The 8,550-nt window shown below is 45.6% G+C and overlaps 1 protein-coding gene across 1 annotated transcript; it reads right to left on the reverse strand.

Moving 5' to 3' along the window:
• Positions 1–202: 202 nt before the first annotated feature.
• CALCOCO2 (calcium binding and coiled-coil domain 2) lies at positions 203–6,938 on the reverse strand. Its single transcript, XM_010182861.1, has 12 exons — positions 6,918–6,938; positions 6,095–6,283; positions 5,639–5,741; positions 5,173–5,306; positions 4,073–4,198; positions 3,459–3,586; positions 3,257–3,347; positions 2,365–2,487; positions 2,165–2,254; positions 1,349–1,490; positions 908–945; positions 203–379 (listed from the first exon to the last, which is right to left on the reverse strand). Exons 1-12 carry the CDS (start codon positions 6,936–6,938, stop codon positions 203–205), a joined length of 1,362 nt encoding a protein of 453 aa, XP_010181163.1.
• Between the last annotated feature and the right edge of the window lie 1,612 nt (positions 6,939–8,550).

Here is an 8,550-nt window from a genome sequence, read left to right on the forward strand (position 1 = left end):
GTTTCAGGATGTGGAAGTCTGACCTGATTTATGTGCCGGTCATGTGCTGCGTGAACAGAAAGCACAGAATTACAGTATTAGTGGCACAGTCAGTCTTGGCTGGGTGATTTTATTAGCAAGAATCAAGCCTATGCAGTGACTTTTGTCTATTCTATACCGCAGGCTCTGCCACCTATTCTACAGAGCAGATAGGAATTCAGAATTATTCCAGGCCATGACAAAAAAGATGGTCATCAAACACCTGCTTATTGGACTTTTCAAAGCTCTCACTGCAGAGTGGGCATTCCAGAAGATGGCTCTGCACATGGGCCTCGTACTGACTTGTTTCAATATCTTCAGGAAATACTTCATCGCACAAGGGGCATTTCCTTATAGAAACCTGAAATACAAAGCAAATGCAAATAAAGTCAGTTGAAAAAATTATACTCAGAGAGAAGAAACAGAGAAGTTTAGTAGTCAGATATTATCACTTTTGGACAAGTCTTTCCGACTTGTAACACTCTCAAGTTTTCAAATGTCTCCAGGCTTCTCTAAATAGCACGTAAAAGTCAAGAGCTTCTGAGAGGTACTTTAACTTTGCATCCTATGTAGCACACATCATGTGTCCGATATGAAATCAGGTATTTAGCAGCTGCATGCTGCTCATTCTGACATCAGATGCTGCCAAGAGCTGGTCCTTAAGGATTAAGGTCAATACAGTTTCCTTTCTCTTCCTTAAAATATGTAACTCTTATTAATTCTACATATTAAGCATATATGGCTTCATTTTGCTGTCCACTGTCTTACCAGGACCAAGCCAGTAAGTAGACAATTGGTTACAGAGCTGAACCTGGAGTCTTTTATTTCAAACCACTAATTTGTGTCCATAAACCACAAATGCACGTCCAGTCATGTCCATTTTACTTACAAAGTCTGCAGCTCCTGCCCCCAGGCTTGCTCCTGCAACTGGAAAAAGAAGTTGTTAATTTAGCCACGACAAAATTATTAACAATGTAATGTGCTGATAACTGGTAATTCTTGAAACATGAGGATGTGACTCTGTATCTAAACCTCTATATTTAGGCCTATGGAAACTGGACATAAGCCACAGAACTAGCTGTCTCGCAGCTGAATGAACTTGCTAATAGTTGTCTCTCTCGGCAGAAAATGAACAGGCAGCTGATCACTTCACTCAGCTCTTAACACCTGCATTTTGCAGCTGCCAAGTCATCTGCACACAAGCAAAGCTGCACAGAGGTGCTGCTAAGAATGTCTTTTCTACAGCATTCAATTCGAGAGGGAGGAGAATTTGCTGGGACTTTAACTGCCCTGTATTTGCGGTTTAAGACAGAATGCCAAGTAATCTCACCTCTATATGGATTTCCAAACAGAAGACCTTCTGCTTCAGGAGCGGGAATCGGAGCTTGAGCTTGAGGAACAGCAGAGGAGGAAGAAACCTCTCTAGACTGCGAGATTTGCCTCAGGAGTCTGTCATTCTCTTCCCTTAGTTTCTGCAAAGGGACAGAAGGTCAGAATGAATTTCTAGAAGCTCAGAAGACCATTTCAGAGACAAGTCATGCTTGGCACTAACAGATCCTCTTATATCAGAATCAAAATTGCTCTGAACTTCTTTTAGGTAGCTCAGTGTTAGACCCACTTGACAGAATGGGAAAGTGAGGTAAGGAAGGACAAGGATCTATTCTGTGGCCTGCTCAGAAGGGCAGACAAGATGATCACAATGGAGCGATACATTTTAAAAGACAGAAGACTGTCCTGAAGTCATGCAGAGTAAGGAACAAAACTGAGCAGTCATTGTTTAGAGTGGACAAAAGGGCTATGTCCGTTTAAATGAGCAAGTCCATTCATTTCAGTGGTGTCAGAATTAAGGAGTTTTTGAAAATCCCCATGCTATTATGACTAAAGCAGTCTATTCCGTGGTGGAGGAAAGAGGTGCAAGTTTTTGGACCCTTCTTAGGCCGTACAGATGTGGCAGCAACAACAAACTGTAAGCGTACACATACAGGCATTTGTACAGGCCCACAGGCGGCCTGGCCTTAGGTGATGGTGCACGTGTGGGCACAATTAACGATCCGTTTGGTAAAAAGTTTAATGGAACACTAGAGTGAGATTGTCCGTGTCGTATTCAATACAGAAGAAAGGTGAGGGAGTTGTGCCAAGTTCTCACCTGATTTTCCTCATCAGCTTCACTCTTCTTTGCCTGCAGAATCTGAAACAAACGCTTCTGCTCCTCAAGATCTGCCATCAAGTCGTGTTGCTATGAAGGAAGAGTGTTATTATATATGTACACTGTAAGAATCTGTCAGAGGGTGTGTTCACAGAGCCACCTATGTGGACACCCATCCCACCATGGACATTTCTCTTTACCTGTAGAGTTCTAGTCATGAGTAACTGGCGATTCTCCTCCTTTAAACTTTCAAGCTGTTCTGTCTTGTCATGGTCCACAAGAGAGAGGTTTTCCACTTCTTTCTCATAATTCAACACTTGAGACTAGGGAGAAAGAAGGGTGCACAGAGAGTGAAAATTTAAACAGCTCTGAGTGAGGAGCACAGGCATCTTTTGCTGCAGAAAACAAAGCTCCAGAACCCACGGCTGATTATTTTTTTTTTCTGCAAACATTTTTCCATTAAAACCTTTGTAGAAACAGAATAGTTACATGGGAAAATACTAGAGCTGATGTATCCATCAGAACACAGTATTCATTCACATGTTTTCTGAGGAGCTTTTTAAGTTTCAACATCAAATTTCTCATCTGGGAAGTCAGAGAACAAAGAGAAAAACAGAGACGCCATAGCCAGATGGTGAGCCCGTCGTTCTGGGTCTGCCGTGTCCCAGACCTAACAACCAAGCTATTTTCAGTTTCCCTTCTCCCTCTACATACCTCCCAGCTAGAAGGCTCGTTTTCACACAAGTACTGAACATAATTTTAGAATGTTTTTCAAAACAGAAGTGTTTTCTGCCCGGATCCTTAGCTAGCAGGAGATAAACAACAGTCTGATTTTGGTAAACTTAATGAGAATGTGAAGGGGGTGTTTTCAGGGCATAAAATCCTTACAGTTTCTCTTAGCACATCCCCCTCTACTCTCCCTTCCAGAGCACAGATTTCTTGATGTTTCCTGGAGGTCAAATCATAACAAAGGTTGACATTTTCCTAAAGAACCCATGTAATCAAAAAAGGAACTCGTACACCACATATTCACTCAAGATTGCTCAGTTCTCCGTCAGAGGCAAAGCAGAGCAGCTATAATATGTTTGCTACCTGCAGCTGGTCCATGTGTTCCAGGGCTGTTTTCAGTCTCATTTCCAAGCGTTCCTTGTCAGAGGTCACATTCTGAATTTGCTCTTTGAGTCTACTCAGAACAAATCAAAACACACCATACTTAAACGGATGGAAATTTAATCCATAAAGGCAAGGTGCTTACATGAAATCCCGTTTTGACATACGTTGTAACAACACTTACTGATGCAGTTCTGCCTCTCTGTGGTCATCCAGCTCCTTTAGCTGTTTATTTTCCTTTTTCAGGGAATTCAGCTCCAGCTCCAGATTCTCTGCGCTGCTCCTCAGAGACTCTAAACTATTCTGCAGCTCCTGAAAAACACAGTGAGGTTGACAGGAATTAAACAGGATCCAAGCAATAGTCCTGCTCTGCACTGAACTGCAAAATCTCTCAAATGCAACAGTGCCAGGCAGCCCATCTGAAGGAGGGGAGTCTCTCCTTTGCATCCTAACTACTCGTTCAGACCCTGTTTCATTCATATGAAACCCTGAGCAAAACTGAAGGAGGAAAAGATAATGATAACGTGACTTCAGGACAGCCTACAAAATATTTTTGAACACTTGTCTTCCCATATATTCCTCACTCCTGTGTCTGCTGCTGACTTTCATTCATCATTATTGCTCTTATCACAGTAGAGGTGTTGTACGATTTCGTAAAGGATTAAAGAGATTATATGGGGAGAAACCTCTCTAATTTTCTCCTGGAAGCATACAGTGGAACAAGACCTGACTCTGTCCCTCTTCATCTTTCAGACTTCAAGATTCTGACTCATTTTATTAACTTTTTTTTGTTTTTACCTGTGCCTTGTTGAGCTCTTCCTGCAGATCGTTGTTTTGTTTCTGGAGACTTGCACAGCTTGCTTTCAGCTCCTCATTTTCTTTACGCAGATTTTTGTTTTGTAGCTCAATCTCTTCCACTTCTCCCTGGCAAGCAACAAAGTCCTTCGGTCATAACAGAAGTGCTGAAAAGCTCCGTTCCAAATAGCACAGCGTGAAGAGCAAAGAAAGATGAGCTCTGCAAAAGGGAACACCGTGTACCTCCCCTTGCTTTCACCACTAGCGCAGACCAGACAGCAACTTCACTCTCCCCAGCCTGTCCAAAACTGACCATCAACCCAGTCCTTGAATACTGAGCACATAATTCAGGAGGTTCCACTTCAATTGGAGAAGAAACTTCTTCTCAGTGAGGGTGACAGAGCCCTGGCCCAGGCTGCCCAGAGAGGTTGTGGAGTCTCCTTCTCTGCAGACATTCAAAACCCGCCTGGACGCCTTCCTGTGCAACCTCATCTGGGTGTTCCTGCTCCGGCAGGCGGATTGGACTGGATGAGCTTTGGAGGTCCCTTCCAATCCCTAACGTGCTGTGATTCTGTGATTCTGTGATAATTCCCATGATCTTTGGAGATGCTCAATGCCTTCTGTGTCTGCAGAAGCCAGCAGAGGCAGAGGTCTGGGGCTTTTTGCAGTTTGTTAGATAGGGACCACGCATGCAGTGTAGTCATTAACGAAAGGGCTGCACACAAGACACTGCAAAATAAAAGTGCCTGGCTTCACAGCACCTCAGTTATTGTCCAGGCTCTTACTCCCGTCTGATGGGAGGCTGTTTCCATGAAAACAACATTTTAATTTAAAAATATTTAAAAGGCCCTGAAACACAATGTAATAAGTAGCTCCCAATTGCAAAGAGCTCAAAATCTAAGTAAACTGGTTTGATAAACGGCAGGTAGGGAAACAAAGGCTACCCGAATTTGTGGGACAGATCAGTAGCAAAGCCAAGAATAGAATCCAAGACTGCTGAGCTCTGGCTTGGCAGGAGATTTACCAGATCACTCCATGTTAGCAATGAGCGTATGGCAATAAAAGCTGAGGCAGGAAAAAACAGAGGAAGAGAGGACACACACCTGCGTGGTAACCACCAGTATATCATCCTCAGTCTCTGCTCTGAACTGGAAAGGGACACTGGCTCCTCGGACCACACCATCCTGGTCGACGTAGCAGAACTGGTAGTATTCATCATCCTTTGGTAGGTAGTAAGCTTCAGACAAACACAACAACCCCATCATATGCAGCTTCTAATTATTCAGGCCTCTTAACTACACAGCACAGAAAGTGGGAATCTCAGAAAGCAGAGACATTTTAGCTCAGTATTGTTCCTGTATAATAACTCTTCGTGCCAGTGGTAAGAACACAAACAATATCACTCTGCCAGGGTGGCAGAATTAAACAGATTTTGACATTTTGTGGCTTATTTGAAATAAGTTTCTCAAAGCACAGCCCTACAGACCTTCTGTAATTGCCAACGTAATGCTTATTAGTGGCAGCTCGTTCGTGTATGCGTGCACATACACCCCTGAGCTCCCCCCTCACCTTTGAACTGGATCTGCTGCTGCACAGCGGCATCACTGCGGGCATCGCTGGGCAGAGGAGCCCACATGAAGGTGTAATATTCCCGAGTTGTTTTCCATCCCACCTGCAACAGCAAAGTTGTTGTATGGGATCACACAGTTCATGATTATTCCATGGTAATGGGACTGTATTTCCACATAGATCAGTTACTGGGAGGACTTTTGCATTAATAACCAGTCTTCTTAGTGTTGTGGTCTATGCATGAAAGGACAATCAGTGTGTTGGATTAGCCTCGAAGCTGTTCTGATCACGACAGGTCTGGCACTTTGTCCCTAGGCACCATAAAGATGTCCTCTAACACAAGGTTATTACTGAAAAAAATTCCCCAATTGTGTTCTATCAAAGCCCAAGCTTTTTGTTTCTGTCTGCTGCTGCCTTCTCATCCTTGGCACGGCTGGTTTCACGGTATTCACTTACCCGGAAGATGCCCACCCAGTCCTTCCTGCGAGGAACGATGTTCTGCGTGAGGGTGTAATAACAGGTTACGTCTCCTCCAGGAATGTAAAACTTCTCCACATCGTTAAAGACGACCTGGGAGAAGTGGCAGCTGTCTAAGAGGACGGCAGAAGTGGGAGGCTCGTCAGAGGTCTCATCCATTGTGGAAGTCTACACGAGGAAAGAAAGAACAAGGGGATTATCTCATATTCAGACACTGCTAACGTAGTTGTGTCTGTGAAGGGTGTGAGAAGCTACGGCTCTCCTGTGGGGGACCCCACGATCCAGACCCGCTGACTGTCCTACAGATCCGCCACACGGGAGAGGCAGTGGTGCCTTGCAGCAGCAGGAGCATGCGTGCCTGCTGGTGGGATCCCACGCTTGGAGACCCTGCTGGAACGCCGGCTGCACCCACATGCAGCCTCACATCACATTTTTAATGTGATTTGACACGGCCCCACCATGTGAAGTTAACATGGGGGTACCTCAGCTCTTCTGAGATCTGGAGACCAGCACATCGCTTGAGAAGAACAGAGGTTTTGCTGCATCAGTGAAATGCTCTGACAGCAGTACAGGACAAAGCAAACAGCTTCTACCTGTCACGGTAGGAGCTCCAAGACTCATGCAGTCCCAGCCCTAACACACCTCACCTTCACAGGCTGCCCGTGGCGAGCCCCACAAGACACACTCATGCTGCTGCTAAGCAAACTCCTCGCTTTCTGCATTCAAATCCAAAGCAAAGACTTGACCTCCAAATACAGCATCGTTCATCTTCAGCTTCCTGGCTCCAAGGGAAGAGAGTTACCTTGCTAAGCTCAGCTCCCATGGAAGAGTGTGAACGGAGGAGATCCCGGTTAGGCTGATCAGCATAGTTCTGCCTCGCAAGCCTGTGTCATGAGGCTGATATAGCTATGCTACTCGTGACTGCTATGCTGAAACTGCAAGACGACTCTCGGTATCGCAATGAATACACTGCATGACAGCAGGGTCAACAAACAGCACTAAAGCTTTCACGGGAGTTATCTGCAAAGAAATACTTGCGTTGTGACGCTGCGAATGACACAACATAAATCTGTAGTGGGTGCATCAATCAAAACAGTGTCCAAACTGCCAGGAGCCTGGGCAGGACTGGAATCAGGGCACTAAATCACCTTCTTTGCCACCACGCCTCGCAGGCTTCAGTCCTGGCCATCTGTCAAGGGGCTGAGAAAACCCTGCAGCCAATCCCAGACAATTCAATTCCAGGAATCCAAAGCAGAACCCTCTCAGCTGATCTCAGTGACAGCAGCAGCGAGGATTGACCTCGGAACGGAGGGAAAGTTCATCAGGAACAACCACCCCACTGGAGCACTTCAGGTCATCTCTGATCCAGACATTTCGCGTGGAAATGAACTCCCTAGAACCCTGCTGGGGTTTTATTTTTTGGCATCACCCAGGAGATCAACTGTTTCCTGTGCCAAAGAATGGCCTGAAAAATCAGACAAAAGTTCATGGGGACTGGAGAAATGGATGTGGCACAATCGTCCAGGACATCCAGGGCTGCAGTTTCACTTTTCGTTATCTCAGCAAAGTGTAGAAACTGGCGTGCGATGCATCTAAGCCTCAGGCTTTATCTGACTGATGTCAATCTCTCCTACCCTGATGTGCCTTTATGATTTGCAGTTCCCAAATAGCAGGGACCCCTTGATAGCCAAGGCAAGAACAGGTCAGACAGAAAAAAAAATAAAAATAAAGGAAAAGAAATCAAATAACGGCACCTTAATCGTATTATTGCATCGCTTCAGTCCAGCACACAAGCCCTTGCTGCCCCAAGGCTTAAAAGTTGCAAAGAAAATGAAGAGTCAGTGTCTGGATGCAGCAAAACAAAGCATTCTACTGAAAAGAAAAAGAAATTAAAAAGTGGATTTGGGGGAAAATAATTGTGATCTTGAAGGAAAAGGAACTGCGTAGAGCGAGCTGCTGGCAGAGCGTGCAGTTCAGATCCAGGAAAAGGCGTCAGGAAGTAGAGGGGGGAGGACATTTTACAAACGCTCCCAGTTCTGTTACGCCAACAGCCCCCAGTCACCAGCAACGGCCGAGGAGCCCCGCGGGACTTTCTGGGGTTTTTCCTTTCCTTTCGCCGTCGCTATTTTTAATTTCATCGACTTGCAGCGCCCCGAAGATGTTGAAAAACGCGGATTGCCCTTTCCCAAGTGAGACCCAACTTCCAGCCGCGGTTGGACACCGGGGAACACCCCTTCTGTTACGCCAACAGCCCCCAGTCACCAGCAACGGCCGAGGAGCCCCGCGGGACTTTCTGGGGTTTTTCCTTTCCTTTCGCCGTCGCTATTTTTAATTTCATCGACTTGCAGCGCCCCGAAGATGTTGAAAAACGCGGATTGCCCTTTCCCAAGTGAGACCCAACTTCCAGCCGCGGTTGGACACCGGGGAACACCCCC

This window comes from Mesitornis unicolor, unplaced genomic scaffold, assembly GCF_000695765.1.
Source record: "Mesitornis unicolor isolate BGI_N332 unplaced genomic scaffold, ASM69576v1 scaffold20844, whole genome shotgun sequence".
Taxonomy (NCBI): domain Eukaryota; kingdom Metazoa; phylum Chordata; class Aves; order Mesitornithiformes; family Mesitornithidae; genus Mesitornis; species Mesitornis unicolor.

Excerpts from the sequence above, each read along its gene's own strand:
- CALCOCO2 (XM_010182861.1), bottom strand. The coding sequence starts at position 6,938 with ATGGGAGCTGAGCTTAGCAAG. Across the intron at positions 2,488-3,256 it reads AACACATGGACCAGCTGCAG|TCTCAAGTGTTGAATTATGA; the intron begins GTAGCAAACATA and ends CTTTCTCCCTAG. Across the intron at positions 1,491-2,164 it reads AAGCTGATGAGGAAAATCAG|AAACTAAGGGAAGAGAATGA; the intron begins GTGAGAACTTGG and ends GTCCCTTTGCAG.